At 46.2% G+C, this 17,310-nt stretch overlaps 1 protein-coding gene across 14 annotated transcripts in view; it reads right to left on the minus strand.

The window, feature by feature from the left end:
• The window catches only part of ptprsb (protein tyrosine phosphatase receptor type Sb), a 61,619-nt gene that overhangs the window by 4,890 nt on the left and 39,419 nt on the right, over positions 1–17,310 (minus strand). For 5 of the 14 annotated variants that reach the window (XM_084007128.1, XM_084007120.1, XM_084007126.1 and 2 more), the window contains 17 exons: positions 15,856–16,057; positions 14,562–14,698; positions 14,216–14,360; positions 9,410–9,504; positions 8,627–8,880; positions 8,354–8,441; positions 7,914–8,132; positions 7,079–7,236; positions 6,349–6,363; positions 6,011–6,123; positions 4,308–4,405; positions 3,943–4,066; positions 3,324–3,499; positions 2,556–2,675; positions 1,776–1,930; positions 737–1,022; positions 219–397 (listed from right to left, as the gene is read on the minus strand). In XM_084007128.1, the coding sequence (XP_083863254.1) occupies positions 219–397; positions 737–1,022; positions 1,776–1,930; positions 2,556–2,675; positions 3,324–3,499; positions 3,943–4,066; positions 4,308–4,405; positions 6,011–6,123; positions 6,349–6,363; positions 7,079–7,236; positions 7,914–8,132; positions 8,354–8,441; positions 8,627–8,880; positions 9,410–9,504; positions 14,216–14,360; positions 14,562–14,698; positions 15,856–16,057 (2,564 nt within the window). Of the gene's footprint in view, positions 1–218; positions 398–736; positions 1,023–1,775; positions 1,931–2,555; positions 2,676–3,323; positions 3,500–3,942; positions 4,067–4,307; positions 4,406–6,010; positions 6,124–6,348; positions 6,364–7,078; positions 7,237–7,913; positions 8,133–8,353; positions 8,442–8,626; positions 8,881–9,409; positions 9,505–10,269; positions 10,933–11,114; positions 11,233–11,442; positions 11,470–11,616; positions 11,811–11,919; positions 12,238–14,215; positions 14,361–14,561; positions 14,699–15,855; positions 16,058–17,310 lie in introns of all 14 variants that reach the window. The other 9 variants (XM_084007127.1, XM_084007129.1, XM_084007121.1 and 6 more) reach the window with 3 other exon arrangements.

Consider the following 17,310-nt stretch of genomic DNA (forward strand, 5'->3'; position numbering starts at 1 on the left):
AAAACATGTGTACAACCGCTGTGATCGTCTGAATCATCAGCAGCACAGTGACCGAACGCGAGCGCTACGCAGCGAGACAAATAGTGGGAACATGTATACAGTAACGACAGATCTGACAGGATGTGACAGGTGGGGGCGTTGTGGTGAAAACCTTTCCAAACCGCTCACTCATCAAGCCATCATAAAGCGGGCGACGGGATCAGGTCACATTAGCGTACCTGTATCCGTCTATGTAACTGGCGTTGATGTAGTCGGAGCCCTCCAGGCCTCTGATAGGCTGGAGGCAGACGCGGGTGGTTTCGTAGGGCATGATGTTGACCAGTCGGTTCTTGAATTTGTTGCAAGGCAGGTTGGCCGTGACAAACCGGGACGTGTGGGCTTTGGTGTTAGCCAGCCGCTGCAATGGAGAGAGAAAATGTGAATGTTTGATGATGGGTTTTTTTACTTTCAAGTATATTATCTAACAAGCAAGAGTGCAGGATTATTCCAAAGTCCAAAGTCCATTTGCAAAATAAATCTGAAGGAATCGTTTACTTATGTCTTGTCACATTCTGGGTGGGTTTCCATCTTCAAGGCTCTAAATGTTATTTCATGTTGAGCTGCTCATAGACTCATGCAAAGTGCCATGACAGAATATGAGAAGATATGCTTTCGTTTTAGGAGTCACCAAACATTTGGAACCACTTTTCAGACAAAATCCCAGAATCAGCAGCCAACCCTGTGAACTCTCCCTCACCTTGAACTCCAGCTCCATGCCGGTGATGTGCTCCCCCGTCTCCACCTTGGACAGCTTCTGCATGTAAGAGTGCAGACTCCTGGCGGCCACCTCGGTGTTCCCGCAGGCCACGGCCTCCAGCAGGGCCTCGTGGATGAAGCTGTATTGGTCCTCCGTCTGCACCATGTAGTTCCTTTGTGAGCGCATCAGCGTCACGTGGCCGTAGATGTCCACGGTGCGCTCGTGTCGAATGCGCTCCAGCATGGCATCGATGACGATGAAACAGCCGGTGCGACCGACGCCAGCACTTATAGAGGGGGAGGAAAAGGTGGGATTACAGTTCATTTTCATTTTTGATATTTCATTTATTCAGCATCTTTGCCTGCTGTTAGATGAGGAGATTGATAACACTGTCATGTCTCTCCGTGAAATATAAAGCTAAAGCAAGTAGCCGGCTATCTTAGTTTACCTGGAAACGAAAGATGCAATAATTTGCTCACTAATTAACATGTTTTATCTTTTTTGTTATCATTATCCAGGGGCTGTGTGCCGGACTATTTCTTGGCTCGGTGCTGGGACTTCATAGAGTCATACCATTACTTTGAGGTTTCCTGGCACACTCCAGAAAGTGACTGCACCTGGCTGAGAAACAGCCCCCCATACAATCTCTGTAAATCAACACTTCCTACGCTTTTTTTGGGAACAAACAAGGTGAGTTTTAGACGTGCTGATAGGTTGGTTGGTAAAGCCACGCTAGCTGTTTTTTGAGTCTTTATGCTCAGCTAAAGGTCACCTCGCAGTAGCTTCACAGTTAAAGAGCAGACATAATGGTGGTATCGATATTCTCATCTAGCTTTGGCAAGAAAAGCAAATAAGCATATTTTCCCAAATGCCAATTCATCCTTTTAAGATAAACTGTGCGAGTGAGTCGGTGAAATCGGGTGTCAGCAGCAAATAAGTCGGCTTTTTGTCAAATGTATAACATTTTCCTTTTCGTCATCTGTCCCAGCAGATAAATATGTAACTGGTCGGTGGTCCATCTCCGTTGTGCACACTGTACCTGCAGTGAGCGATGATGGGTCCGGCGTCAGGGGGGTTGCATGCTTTGACCCTGCGGAGGAAGTTGAGGAAGGGGGTGGGATACTCTGGCACTCCGTGATCAGGCCAGGCTGTAAACTGGAACTGACGCACCTCTCGCCGTTCACTGCTGCCACTCTGATATAAGAGATAAGCAAAGCAAGACACATGTTAAAGGTCACTGAAGTCATAATTATGTATGAGCTTTCATCTGTTTGCATTATTGAATGTTCAAACATAAAAACTAGGTAAGTAAGTGTATAGAGATCATATCCAAATACTCCTATATTGTGAAGAATCTCCAGAAATGATGCTCGCATTATTAAATATTTCATGGGCATAATTCTCTACTGTATGGCGGATCTCTTAACTTGACGTTAGACGAGGCATCGACACACATTTTGAGAAGTGGTGCTACATTTGGAAGCCAGAGTTGGCCTAGTTTCTGTGTTTGTAAGTAGGCCACAGAAACAGGCTCGTCTGGCGGTCCTCGATTAGCCCCGTGCTCTGCCTCCGACAGCGATCACATCTTAGCGCCCGACACGGGGAGGCTGGCCTGGTTCGAGCACCTCCATGGATCCAACACTAATCTCTTCTCCTCTGTGACCGACACTCGTTCAGTGACAAAGGAAAGATGTGACTACTCCGGGTTACTCCTGGTTTTCAGCTCCAAACTCGAGAGATGAAAGCAGTTTTCACCGGATGGGACAGTAATTAGTGGAGCACCGGACGCAGCGGTCAGTCGAAGAAAGAATTAATGTACCTTATGTAGAGACAGGGTGCGGACACAGAATGTGGCCAGCTCCATTGTGTCCAGCAGGGTGACCTGGATCATCCCGTACGTCTCTGTGCCGCGGCTTGGCCAGTACTGGTCACACTTTATCTGGTAAAGGAAAAGCAGCATCATCATCATTACTAAAACGACTGAACTGAAGGCAACATTCCTCTTCATTTTCATCAAACAGACCCTTAAACTGTAAATTGCAGGTAAACTAACATAAGATGTTCTTCATTGTCCCCGAGGGGGGATTTTTCAACACACAGCTGCAACTTAAAAAAACACAGTAATAAATTACAAACAAAGACAAAGGAGGGATATAAATACATAGGCAATATAAAAGAATTGTGAAATCATAAAAACCATAATGCATCAAACTAAACGTGTTATTACATTTTGTTTTACAGGCAGTATGAGAGTCTGGGTCGCCAGCTGAGCAGCACTGGATTTAGACGAACTGAGACGAGGGATGAACCGATCCTGATACAGATATCAATACCCGGTCTTTGGCCTACACCCAGACCTGGATGCCAGCGTTTAATTAATAAGCTGTAACTCTCACTCTGTGGAAGTGACTGGGATCTTTTATGTGCAAGGCAACAGACTTTACTTAAACATTACGTTCCTAACAAAACAAATACACACATACACATAAATGTACTGCTATTTAAAAAAATAATGGTATCAGATACCAGATCAGTATCTGATAGCATCTGTATTGATGCATCTCTACTGGGGACGGTTATTATATACCCGTGACTTCTCCTCAAGGCGTGTCATCATGACCACGGAGGCGGCCCGCTGCTCCCACACCATCCTCCAGAAGTCCCCGAAGGTCTCCGCCAGTGGCCCCTGGGTAGCGATGTAGGCATTCTGCTTCCTGTAGCCATCGATGTAGTTGGCGTTGATGTAGTCGCTGCCCAGGATACCTGCAGACGAAAGCACTTGTGAGGGCCGTTGCTCAACTAACAATCTGCATAGGCGACGTATCAGATTAACCTGCATGTATGACATCAAACAGCCTAACGAAGTGCTCGTATCTGGCAGCCGCGGCATCCAACAGACGGCTGCCGGATGACTAGCGGACGACAACAACACAAACAAGACTGTCGGTGTAAATTCACGAGCTTCAGATCAAATCCATTCTCCCCCTTCTTGTTCGGGAGGAGTGCTGGATGCACTTGGATGCACTCGCGCTGTTTGTCAGTCTCATGCCACTGCACACAGCCAGTCTGGAGCACTGTTTGCAATTTCAGATTTCATCCATCATGCAGCCCCCCCCCCCTCATTGTGTTCATCCCCCTGAACACAAACACACTCACACTCTCCCATTAGTATCTCTAGCATCTTCTTGTTTTCATCTAATACTCACCTTCTATGGGAGCCAGGACCACTCTCGTGTGGTCGTATGCTATCACGTTAGCGTAGCGGTTTTTGGGCTTGTTGACCTCCAGGTTTGAATGCTCCCACGTGAACTGCTGACTGGGGTCGATGGACTGGAAAAGAAGCAGCAAATACACATTAACAGCGTGCGGTGGTATATTTCAGTACTGCATTTGATGGTAACAGAAAGAGAGTGCTCCGTAATGTCGACAAGTTACGGCAACAAAATGCAGCACTGAATAAATCATGAAAATCTGCACAAATGTTAAAATAAGATTTGCTTTTATGAAGCCATGGTTAACAGGCGTTAGATGTTATCCGTTTACTCATATGGAACAACGGAGCGTTCCTCACCTCGTACTCCTGAGAGAGCCGCAGGTTGTCGTTGGCTTTCAGCAGCTCGATGTGCTCGGCGAGCTCGCTGATGGGGATGGGAGGATGGCTCATCATTCCTGCGTGACAACAAGGGTCAGAGGTCACGCAGGCAGCAATAATCTAAATTACTGCAGGTCAACATGGCTCATATGCAAAAGATGCGGAAAATAAAATTATACAATCAGAGAACATCACATATCATTAAGGAACACGTTGAGGCAGAAAATCAATTTTGATCCGTGTGCGAGGACAAAGTGAGGCGAGTCTTGTTTGTTTGCAGATTGTTTTTCTTTGATAAATTGCTTTCTCTGTGATCAGAGGAGCAACGACTCAGAGAAAACAAACACAGACAGAACACTAATTAGGAGCAGGCACGCACACACACACACACACACACACACACACACACACACACACACACACACACACACACACACACAGGAAGCAACCTATGCCTCGTACAGTCGTTCCTGTTCACAGCTGGAGCAATCTATTGTCCATTCAAAAACAGCTACAGCAATAAATCAGAGAAACACTTTGTACACAATAAACAGAGTCTATTTAAGTCAGGAGGCGCTCCTGACGCTTCTAGAATTGTAATGAATGCCGCTGCGCTGTGAAGAGCATTTAGCATCATTCTGCTGCGACAGCTATCAAAAACAGGCTCATACCAACAGCGATTCCTGCAGATAATCAGGACAAAATGCTGCTGTCACGACCTCAGATAGCATCAGCTGGTTTAGTTGGAAACAAATTTCATCTTTGCAGAGCATCTCAAAAGCACAAATCTCAGGAGCGGATATGTGGGTGAGGTGGGTTCAGGGTTGCTACCACATGAGAGTAAAAAATTCATATGATAGAAGAGAAGAGGTGCAGTCTCTATTCTGTGGGTTTTACTTTGCTTAAAACAACAACAAAAACCTTCAATCATGGATAAAAAAAGCGCTATCATTTGACTTTATATATCCTGGCAGGGAAACGACTTTTCTCTACGGTGACACATCTTGCCACCTTTTCAACAAGGACCCTTTGATTCGTTTATAAACCGCATCCATGAAAATATAGTGAGAACAGCGATTCAATTCCTCCATGTGTTTTTGTTAGATGCTGTTCATTCAATGGAAGAAGTATCACTGGCCTGGTGCCACCACCAAAGCAGCTGTGCTGTTAGATCTCACTATGTAGGGCTGGGAAGGGCCTAAATCCATGTAGTTACCTCACAGTGGGGCTTTCCCTGGTTAAGAAGAACAGAATTATTTCATGATCAGTTGATCCGAGACTCACCGTTTGATACATGATTCTGACCATTAAACCAATTCAGAAAAACCTTCGAGAGCTAAAAGACAGCTTTGCGTCTCTTCTGATGTGCTATCTGCAGCCTGGCATGTGGAGTGTGGGCGAGCGGAGATGATTAAAATTTGTCACACCGTTATGACTCAGCCATGACTAAGCACTGACTGTACTACCTGGGCAGCAGCCATTTTGATCTAAGAAACAGCGAGGAAGCTGCCAGGCTGGTTGTGATGCGGAGGAGTACTTTCACAATCTTGTCTGCATAAGCTCACCAAAGTTAAAATTAGTCACATGAATATTTCATCATCAAATGATGAGCCATCGGAAGCACACTTCGGTATGCAAATACCAAGTGTGTGTTTGGGTGCCAGTGTGGGTCCGCTTCTTACCGGGAGTCTGGAAGTTGATGCGTCTCATCTCTACGGGGTCCGTTGGGTGATGGGCCATCATCTCGGCGTTGCCCAAAAGGCTCTTGGTTCCAGGTTCAGAGTCCTTGCGCTTGCTGCTCAAACACCAGTGATTCAAAAGTGCAATTAGCACATGCAAACAAACATGTTGAAAACAACTCAGTCGTGACACGTCATTAGCACGGCTTGGATCGAGTAAATAGTGCATTAACAAATAGGGTGTTTTACAACTTTGTACAAGTTCTCCGTAGAGCATCTGGTCTCTTCTAATTGCTGTGGGTTAAAACGAACAAAGAGGCTTGACATTGGTTTAATCTTACCTGTCAGGTTTGCTGCTTCCAGTGAAACGAGAGCAAGGGATGGAATAATTAGGAGGAGGAAAAGGAAGGAAACAGACAGATTGTTAGAAAGAAAAATCAATATTTTGCATTAGTATTCAAAAGCTTGATGGCTTGCAGCAGATATCACGGCCTAAAGCAGGGACAGCCTGTTTCATAGCTGTCTGAAGAGAGAACTAACTCCATATTTGGAACAAATTTCATCAAACAAATAACAGGCTGAAAGTTGAGCATTTGGGAGGAACATTAAAGAATCCCAGTACAAGAGATATAAGTGGGAACTGCTGGCAGAATACAAGCACAGCGCATGGTAGACATAATGCATCTCTAAAGAATGAGGCTGGAAATATTCTATATTTGCCCCAAATGAACAATGAATTGATCCCACGGTACTGACAAGTGTTGTCTGTGAAGCTAAAGCCTGATATAACTTATTCCGAGAACTATTAAAACGATGAACTTACTATTAAAAAACACAAACATCATCTGCATAAGTGACATTTTCATTTATTACCAAGAACATGGACGTTCACTGTGAGTGGATTTCACATACTACACGATCCTGGTGTCATACACCCCCACAGAGCACCCGATGCGTATATTAAATAGTGGTTTGGGGGTGACCCATTCTAACAGAGACGTCAAAACGTACTGAAGGACAGTCTTAAGAAAAATATCCTTCAAGAGTCCTAATTAATTTTGTCCCACTCACTTTTTGTAAAGGAGGATAGCGATGACGATGCAGATGATGAAGACCACAGCCAGGACGGGTCCAACCACCCATATCAGCCCGTCCCCTGCGTCGAGGGGCTGGGGATCTGAATCTGGGGCGATCACGGGGTCGGTGTAGAGGCTGGCCACGTACATTTTCTGTAAAACAAACATACAGGCCGTAGTCAGGAAAACAAGACCCTGGGAGTGCTTTTCTCTGTGTCTGTCTATTTAAAAGTAATGACTCCATCATAGCAGCTTCAGCAGTATAGGTCTCGTTTATGATCAGAAGGGTGTCTAGTTTTATGTTTTTATCTCAGTGGACAAAACAACACTAAAAAGTAATTATTTAAAACACTATATCCGCGTTTTACAACACATGACGACTGTACCTGAGTTAACTGACACTATATGTGTCTCTCTAATTACAATAAAAAGAATGAAGTGCCTTTTTGTTAGTTCTGAACGACTTCTGGAAAGCTCCCCCTTGGCTAAGTGTTCCTCAAACAACACATCTAATACAAAATTAGCCAAGACACATATTTACGACTTCTCCAAATGAGCATGTACACGAGGCAGCGCAGGGCAACAAGGCAATATGTCTTCTCCTGCCACAGTAGTACACTCGCTCTTTATTAGCAGTGGTGATGGAAGTACGTGAAGGTTATTGCCTTTTGCTTACGCCGCTGTGACTGACGTGCATTTTATTGTTTCAGCAGTGGGGCCATATTGATTACAATGCATGGTGACAGCCCTGCAGCGGGGAAACGTGGCGGCGGAGGATGGGGGAGTGCTCCTGAACAGAAACGGGAGAAGAGACGCGGTGGATGTCGTACCCCGGTTGTGGAGTTGAGCTCAGCCAGGATGAAGAAGACGTACTCCTGCCCCGGCTCCAGAGCTCGGTTCTCAAAGCTCCCGTAGTCCAGCTGGTCCCCCAGGGTGAAGAAGGCCGGAAGGGTGGCAGGTGTGAAACGGGCTGTGATGTAAGCCCGCCACAGGTCCACCTGCTTCTGCTGCCGAGAATCCCTCTGCTTTTGACTGATGTCTTTTAACAGCTAAGAGACGGAAAGAGGAGGAAAACAGAGAAACAGAAAGAGAGACACAGTGAAGAAAAAATGAGACGTTCCAATATCCATGACTAACGTTTCAACACCGATATGGAATTATAAAGGGTAAGCGTCGCCAGGAGTTCCTTGGCAATTGGATTGTGTTTATAGGTCCTTTCCTCCTTCCAGGCACAGACATCAGTGGGTGCTGCCATTGTTGTGGTTCTCACCTCCTCGAGGTCCATTTCATCTGGGCTCTTGAGGTGTTTGATGACGCCGCGGGCTCTCCGCAGCGGAACCACAACAACATACACATTCCTGCGGGAGCAGAGGAGGACAAACAACATTACACCAGTTGCACGGATACAACAGCCAACCTGACATCTCATCAGCAGCGTTATCATCATGCCCCACACCATTTCATCTGACCTGAGTACAGCAAGTCTATGAATACCACGGCGACTATTTTCAGAAACAATTTGTAAAAACTCTAAAAATCGTACTTGATAGGAGTGCGAGTCTCCAGTGACGGCAGGATTATGGTGACTGTGGTCTCAGTTTCACGGGTGTGGTCGATCTCGGGGCGGCGGATGGTGATTGGAGGGGAGGTCTTGGCGGAGATGCGGTGGCGAAGGCCTCCCATGTTGCCCTCCGGAGCAGTGATCTTAAAGTCGTAGCTGGTGTCAGCCTGAAGGTTCGGGATGACTGCCTTTTTCAGATGAGCATCCACCTCCATTTTCTGCCGGTTATACTCCACCTGGAGGACGGGAGACGGAAGTTAGCACGATTTAAATACTGCATGCTGATGGTGTCCTACTGTTAGTTTGCTTACATTGAAACAAATTGCTACAGTCATATGATACGTTTATTTGGATTCATTTGAATTTCATTCTTCTTTGATGTTTTAACGATTTATTCCAGTGTTGCACTGTCCCACTTTTCTTGATGAGAAGCTCGATACAACTCACGTGTCTATGTGGTACATGTGAAGCCGTCAAGCAGCATCTCTCAAGCTCACGAATTAACATGTTGTGTCTCGTTTGTTAAATCCATTCAAAAAGATGGGTGAGCTTTAGAGATGTTAGTTGTTGGATTTTGTTATATGTGGGGAAGAAAAGTCAACTCTTCTCACTGCTGGAGAAGCTGGAAGTATAATTCAAGATGGGGCCATGCATACTAAAAATACAGGATTTTATGATAATGTGATGAATACTAATCAAAAGCATCCGATAAATTACACTTTCATATGTACATTTGTGCATGCACTAGCAGTGTATTGTACATACAGTAAAGCGATAGGCGTTGCTGCTCTCTGGAAACTCCCAGGTCAGAAGAACACTGGTCTTAGTGGCCAGATTGACTGAAAAGTTCCTCGGCACATCTGGGAAGGAAACGATCAAACAAAAACAAAACAAGAGTCACATGTGGTGAAGTATTCTATTCAAATCAGCTGCTCCTCTGCTTCCCTTCTGCAAAGCCGTAAAAATGGAAGACACGTCAGTGGGCTTTGTTACTGGGGGGAGGAATAATGATGGTTAGGAGGATGGGCAGGTGATGAGGAGAGTGGATGTCAAGAGCATTAAGTAGAGCTCACAGACGGACCGGCTGCAGGAATGTGACATGCCACATTCTCAGAGTGTAAGGTTGTGTTTGTTAGACTCAGAATTCAGCATGTCAGCAAAGGCTTCGGAAAAAGGTGTAAGTGGAGGTCTATCAGATAAAAAAAGCTTACCTGCTGATACAGCGGCAGACGGCGAGTTATCCCTTGATTTCAGACTGAACACTTACCTGCCACTTTAGATACTGTACATCCAAGCCCTGTATTGACTTTTACCTGAAGGTTTGTGATAAGCAGTGCTCTTGAAGCAAACATCCATTAACATTCAGCCTGCTTCCACTGGTGGTGAAGGGTAGGTGATGAAGGTACAAGTGAGTGAGTGGAGGAGATTGGGGGGAGTAGTCGTGTCCCCCTGGACTTTGCAGTTCTCAGCCTCTCTGAAGTGCACAGGTGAATGGCCGACCTGTAAGAACTGGCCCAGACTTCATTTAGTTTAGTGGTTTGGAGTGAAATCCACAGTAAAAGGTGTGAAGCTGAATCAGTGCTTAGCAGGTGAACGGTGTTCCTGTGGCCTGATGCCAGCCCTACCTGTTTCAAAGGCCAGGGTCCGGCTCACTAGAGGCGGGCTGAAGGGGCCTGGCCCTGCCTTGTTGTGGGCTCTTAACTGCACCTCGTAGGCTGTGCTGTGATTCAGGCCCAGGATGGTGTAGCTGGACTCGCTTGCTGGTAGCGTGACCAACCATGGGGGAGCAGTGGGGGCCGGTATGGCTGACGGTCCAGGGTCAGCAGAGGGTTTGGGGCCCGCAGCCTCTTTGTAATATATGGTGTACTCTGTGATGTCACCGTTGCACTCCTCCGGGGCGGGGGGCAGCCACGAGAACTGGAGAGAGCAGCAGGTGGCGTTAACAAAGTCAGGTATTTTGGGGTACCCCAGGGGTGGGAACATGGGAACTGTTATCTCCTGCTGCACTACGTCTCCGTAGCCTGCTCGGCTCTTTGCGGAGAGGACAAAGACGTAGGAGGAGCCCGGGGAGAGGTTTCTGACGGTGAAGTTTTTCTCCCGATTTGTGAATTCCACTGCGGTGTCTAAAGACGTATTCTTCAGGCCAAACTGTAGGCGGTAGCCCTCGATTACCACTGGGGGCCCCCGGCTATCAGAGCCTGACTCAGAGCATTCCTTTGGAGGAGCCCACCGAACCACCACCGATGGACCAGATCCCGGACGGACCCAAAGGGAGGGGGGGCCGGGCACTGCAAAGAACAGTGTAGGCAGCAGAAAATCAATTGTAATGCATATATATATATATATGTATGAACATACTGTATATCATGTCAATCTGGTGGTTTGGCTGTGTATTTAATGTAAGACCAATTCTTGTATACGTTACTAAACCTGGTGCACAGAGTGAACCGTATACTTGGAATGTGCTTACCAATCCCCAGGGTCTGCACCAGCTTGGCTTTGCTGTGCGCTCCATCCCCTTTGGTGGTGTACGCTGCCACTGAGATGGAGTACACAGTCTCTGCTTTCAGACCTCCTAAAACCAGCTCCTGTGGGGGAAATAGCACCGTCACATACTGCTAACTCATTCTATTTAATGTGAAACACAGATCTCGTCCTTCCTTTATAGTTAATCATCGGTAAGAAAAGTTCCATATCAAGAGGCTTAACATATCTTGGTCAAACTGAATGAGGATTTCGTGTCTGTCTCCTCGTCATGTATTGGATGCATTGTGCTGGGATGGGTAGTCTGCACTCACATATTGAGTTGAGTCACCCTCCTCCATCTGATCCCACAGATGAGACACACCCCATGGGCAGCCAAGGCAGAGGAGAGAAGGAGTCAGGCAAAGGACAAAAGAGAGGGAGGATGTTTAATGACACAATTAAAATGAACATCTTTCAATTGTTTAAACATTCGGTTATGACGTCACCTGAGACTCATCCAATAAGAGGTCTTTGATCCGGGGAAGGTTTCGTGATTCACTGCTCTCTGCGCGGCTGAAGTGCACCTGGTAGCCACGAATCTGGCCTTGCCGTAACCGTGGCAACACTGGCCGCCAAGTAACCCGAAACGCCGAGGAGTTGAGCGGCTGGACATCCACCTGACGAGGGGCTGCGCCAGGAACTAAACACACACAAATGCAGAGTTAATTCAGTGGCCAACAGTCTAGCCAGTAAATAATCAACTAAACAATCAATACTATTTAGGTCTGATCTATGGCTCTCACTCTTACCGTCCTCATCAGTTCTGCAAATCACAGCCGGACTGTTGGGTCCAGTCCCCTCTGCGGTGAAGGCCGCCATGGTAACGTTGTACCAGCTCCATTTCTCCAGCCCTGCTAACACTGTCTGCCCCTGCGGGGCCGGGATAGGAAGCCCCTTCACTTGCTGGCCCTGCCCTCCACCTTCTGCCCCAGAAACTCTCTGGTATCTCAGCTCATAACCTGCCAACTCGCCATTCTGACCCTCCATTGGCGGCGGCTTCCAACTTAACCTCAGCGAGGTGGAGCTGGCACTCTCGCAGGACACACCCTCGGGTGCAGATGAGGGCTCTGATTGGACAAGGGGCGAGGAGGGCAATTGGCAAAGAGTTTAGGAGAGACCCAAGAGATTGGAGGTTGAAAAAGCAAAAGGATAGAAGATAAGGATAAAAGGAAACAATAAGAAACTAAGGTAAACTGAAGGAACTGAAAGAGAAAACACCAGGACAAACACGAGTGAGGCACAAAAGGGGGAGCAACCACATAATGTAAAACAAAATGTAATACTTAGAGCCAAATTAAATAAACCAGAGACAAGAGTATTGACCCTGAGTGGACAACTTAATTACACCCAAGGAGAATGTGCATCTGATACCCAATGATTACATTTGATCCTTTAGCTGTAGCTTCTGGCATAAGTGGATCCAGGTTTATGAATAAAAAACAGATAGTCTTTCATCCTTCAAGCAGGGATGTGCAACTCAGTAGACAGGAGCACAGACAAGTATACAGATTTAACAACACCGGCCCCCCATGGTGGCATCATCCTTAAGTCCTCGCTCGGGATAATAGAGTGGTCTGGGACTTTCCAAACTGACTAGGGGAAGGTCTTAGGCTTCACAAAGGGACAAAACAAACTAAAGCAGATATCACATGGTGCTGCTAGGATTGAGGAGACAGGTTAAAAATAATAAAGAAAAAAGAAGAAGGAGCCCAGGAGGAGGAAGGCACTCAGATGGATCCTGAAAGTCAGGCTAGAATGAAGAATTGCAGACGAGAATTGGATCAGAAGTAAGCTGGCATATTTACTGTCACAAACCACAGTACAGGAATCCAAGAATCACACACCTTCATCACCACGGATCCCTGAACTGCAGGTATCACTAAAGAGCGTGCACACGAGCACGCGGCGGCGCCCATGGCCGAGGAGCCGGGTTTGTGTGTGTGAGCTCAGGAGTGTATAGCATGTGTGGGAGTGTAATAGTCATAGCTGACAGGTTCAAGCGTATATCCACTCAGCCGTACAGCCACTGTTCTGTTGGCCTCCGGGGACAATCTAGATGTGCACCAAAGCTTGGCGATAACAAAGCGCACATAACCTCCCTGGGAAATGAATTCTGCTGCATGAAATAGTCTGCTTATCTGGCGCCTCCCCTTTCCTGACCCACCCCCCCGAATGAAAGGAGACCAGGAAAAAGTGTTTAGCACATTCTGTACTAGGTTCTAAAAACGATCTGATTTTGAATCCACAGTCGGAATCTCTATGTCTGTTGAGTGATTTAAATACAAAAACTTACCGTTGAAGCGATACAATACGACCCCATGAACTGCAGGACTGTTTGTTCTCGATCACGGCTTGTTCATTGATTCTATTCCTTGCACCGTTTTCTCTATTATCTCTGCTTTTTCTTCCTGGGGGCAGATTTGAGTTGACTCCACATGTCAGAGCAAAACAGTGGAACTTATTTGACTCTTATCGGATATCAATGATTGTGCAGAATAAAAAATCGAGAAACGGAGTCAAGGGAGAGGATCCAAGTTCAGCGTGGATGAAATACAGACTGGCCAGCACTTACCTGTCAACACAGCAGGCAAGCCACCATCGTTTAATGCTTCTCACCACTGGCTGCTAGCCAGTAAGTGGCAGGCATGTTCACCGTTTCAAAGACATTAGACACTGATAGAGTGGGAAAAAATGAAAGGAGCATGGAGAAAAGGAGGAATGAAGCATTAAACGGCGCTCCATCTCCATCTGTCCTGATGTTTTGGTTGTGTACAAAAGAGAGAGGCTGAGCAGAGGAAGAAAGGCACGGTCAAACAGAGATGGATGGATGGGAGGTAGGGTGGGACGGACGGGTTGATAAATGAGATAGATGGGAAGATGTGAAGTTGGTTCCCAGGTTTGACCGGGCCAGGAGCTGCTGTACTTTGACCTGTGTGTGTGTGTGTGTGTGTAGAGGACAAAGTGCATGAGATTTGTGTACAACATGGTGTAAACATGATACAATTTGAATGCCATCCGTGAGGCCTGCAGGTAATTGAGACGTACTGGCTTGTGAGGTCCTCTGCACCAGTTCGTTGGTGAAAGCTCCGATGCCTTTGTTTGAGATGGCAGCGAGGGAGAAGGAGTACTCCGTGTTCGCTTTGAGACCCTCCACCGTGTACGAATTCCTCGGCCCGAAGGTCAGCTTCTCCTGCGAGAGGGAAGGAGGAGCAGAGGGCGGACCGAGAGGTTGGGTGAGGGGAGAGAACAAGAAATCATTACAGAGATGAGTGGACACGCCGGGGGGGTTCATCTTTTTAAACTTCCTTCTTTTATCCGTCCGACTTGCTAAGAAATCCACCGAGTGGACAGGTTCATCAGAAGAGGGTAAGAAGAGAGTAAGAGGTCATACCAAGCTGCCAAACTTGACAGGTTTGTAGAGCAGCTCATAGTTGACAATGCCCTCCTTGGTGTAAGCAGGTTCCCAGGTCAGCTCAATGCTGGTGTCCGCCACCTTACCGACTTTAAACTTCCCTGGTTGGCCGGGGACTGAAGGGGGCGGGACAAAACAGTCAGTCAGCACTCTGAATGATCTATGCTATATCTTTACTAGAAGTGAAGGGGTTCTGCATGACCATGATACTTTCTGCCCAAGGCAGAACAATACTGCTTATTTCACTAAATATTTCCATGAAGTGAATATATCTTAGAACTCACTTGTACTGGAAGGCCTTTTTCTAATTTGCCTTTTATTATGTCAGGTTAAACTTTTTGTCATCTCCTGTGTTTTCATGTTATTATTAAGTATTATTCCTCAGCTGCCTTTATAGATTTTTTCTTTCTGTGTAATTGTGTTCTATATAAATTAAGTGTATTCTCGGAAATGGGAATTATGTTTCCACGGAAATGTAACTGTCAATCAAATCTGACCAAACAGGAGTTTAAATGATACTTCATGTATTAATAATGTTGTTTTATTTATTTATTTTTTAACTTCAGCTTATTAAACCGGAATTACTTAACAACTCAGAAAGAGTGGAAATCAATCCCTTTTAACCTGACCTCATTTTTCAGGTGATTTGAACTCACAGTGGAATTAAAAAATGATAATTCTCAATGTCATAATGTACAACCATAAATCTCCAAAACCCTTTTATGTTTGTGCAGTTTTTTTTAATATAATCTCATTCCTTTTGGATGATGGAAAACGGGCAAGGGTTTTTTTTTTTTTTAGACATCTGATGTCATAGCAGGAGCTCAGGCTACACAGAGATATAAACCAGCAATACCATCAGAGTAATCATCTCTTTGTCCCTCCCATCACAGAAAACCCCACGACTTCACAGCAGCTGTCACAATGACACGGGCAGCACCGAGGTACGGGACGTTTTTGGCAGTTAATCCGTTTCCGTCTCCACATTTCTGTTCTGGCAGGTGGAATTTATTCCCTTTCAAAAGAAATCATATTTCCTGAGAGGGTCAGGCTTATTTGCCTCAAGAACGTTAAATAAGACACTCAACTAAGCTACCGAACTCATTCACACATGGAATTAATGAGCCATTTGTGCTCTGTTGCACGTGTTTATCTGAAAAACAACCACTACTCTCCTGCACACACACACACACACACACACACACACACACACACACACACACACACACACACACACACACACACACACACACACACACACACACACACTGACCTCCAGGCATGACTTTAACATGGACGGGGTCTGAGAAGGGTCCGTCCCCTACAGACGTGAAGGCTAGGACCTGGATGGTGTAGGTCTCCGAGGTCACCAGGTTCTGGATTGTGGTGATCACGCTGTCCTGGACGTTGTGGATCTGCCACTCATTCATGGGCCGGGACGGGTCCATGGTGTAGTAGACACGGTAGCCTTTCACCTACAACAGAGGAGCAGAGAAAAGGCCTGTTTCTGGATTGGGACTGGATTTTAAGGTCATCAGTGACTGGGGTATACTCAGTGATCTTCCCTGGTAATCCATAATACCATCTTTCATACATAACCGGAGTTTATCACAGCTAAGGTCATCACCTATGAAATATTCTCTACTTAAGTCCAGATGGTCCCGTGGATTTGTTGGTGCAGTGTCCATCAGAGGTCGTTTTTACAAGGTGACGCCCTCACATCTGGGGCTGGTGTGCAGTTGACCCCGATAAACAAATCTCATTCTAACACCAGTTCCAATACAAGCCCTCACATTGTAGTGGCTAAGATATAATCACTTCCCTTCCCCTAACCCTCCTGTGGGATTTGTTTACGGGTAGTTCACAGTGTAATCCCGCTGCCGTGCCATCGCCCTTACCCCCACCTCTACCACCTCTCCTGTTATTACTCTTTGACATCTATAATTCCCATCCGTTGTCTGTCTCTACATGTCGGCCCTGCGATAGACTGGCGTCCTGTCCAGGTGAACCCTGCCTTCACCCAATGACAGCTGGGATCGGCTCCAGCCCCCCCGCGACCCTGAATGCAGGATAAGTGGTAGACGATGGATGGATGGATGGAATTCCCATCCTCTATTCAGTCTTGCATTTTTATCAACCTGCTATACAGTTAGGTAGGCTAGAAGAGGAAATAAGCCTCAAGAGGGAGCGGACAGTCCAATTACCTTTTCTTTCTTTAGAGGGTGGGGAGAGCAGCAGGGGAGTTACAGGAGGGAAATCTCTGCAAGACACAATCCCCCGCAAAGTACACAGACCTGCACACTCGCATAAAGCTCCAGATGGCTTTTATTACTAGGTTATCGTTTTAACCTCGTGTGGTCCATTGGGGAATTTGGAAATGGTGTCACTTCCTAGTAAGTCAGGGTAAATGCCATTTTACATTTAAAAGACTAAAGTGTTACTTTGAATCACTCAATCACGTTATGTGTCCCTAAAGGGCAATCAATAGCACAGCGGTAAAAACAGACTACAACAGAAGAGGGACATAGATAGATATATATGTATATATACACACAACATTTTAAAAATAGAGAAAAACACTGAGTAGAAACGTGGGGAAAAAGGCACTGAATGCAGCATGTTTCAGTTAGAACAGAGAAACCCCACTGAGAGGCGGTTTCATGGATCTGTCACTAGGTTTTCTCCACTGCCCCGCCCCTTTCCCAGAGTAGCAGGTCCTGAGTCTATT

The sequence above is a fragment of the Eutrigla gurnardus genome, assembly GCF_963514095.1.
Source record: "Eutrigla gurnardus genome assembly, chromosome: 4".
NCBI classification, from domain to species: Eukaryota; Metazoa; Chordata; class Actinopteri; order Perciformes; family Triglidae; genus Eutrigla; species Eutrigla gurnardus.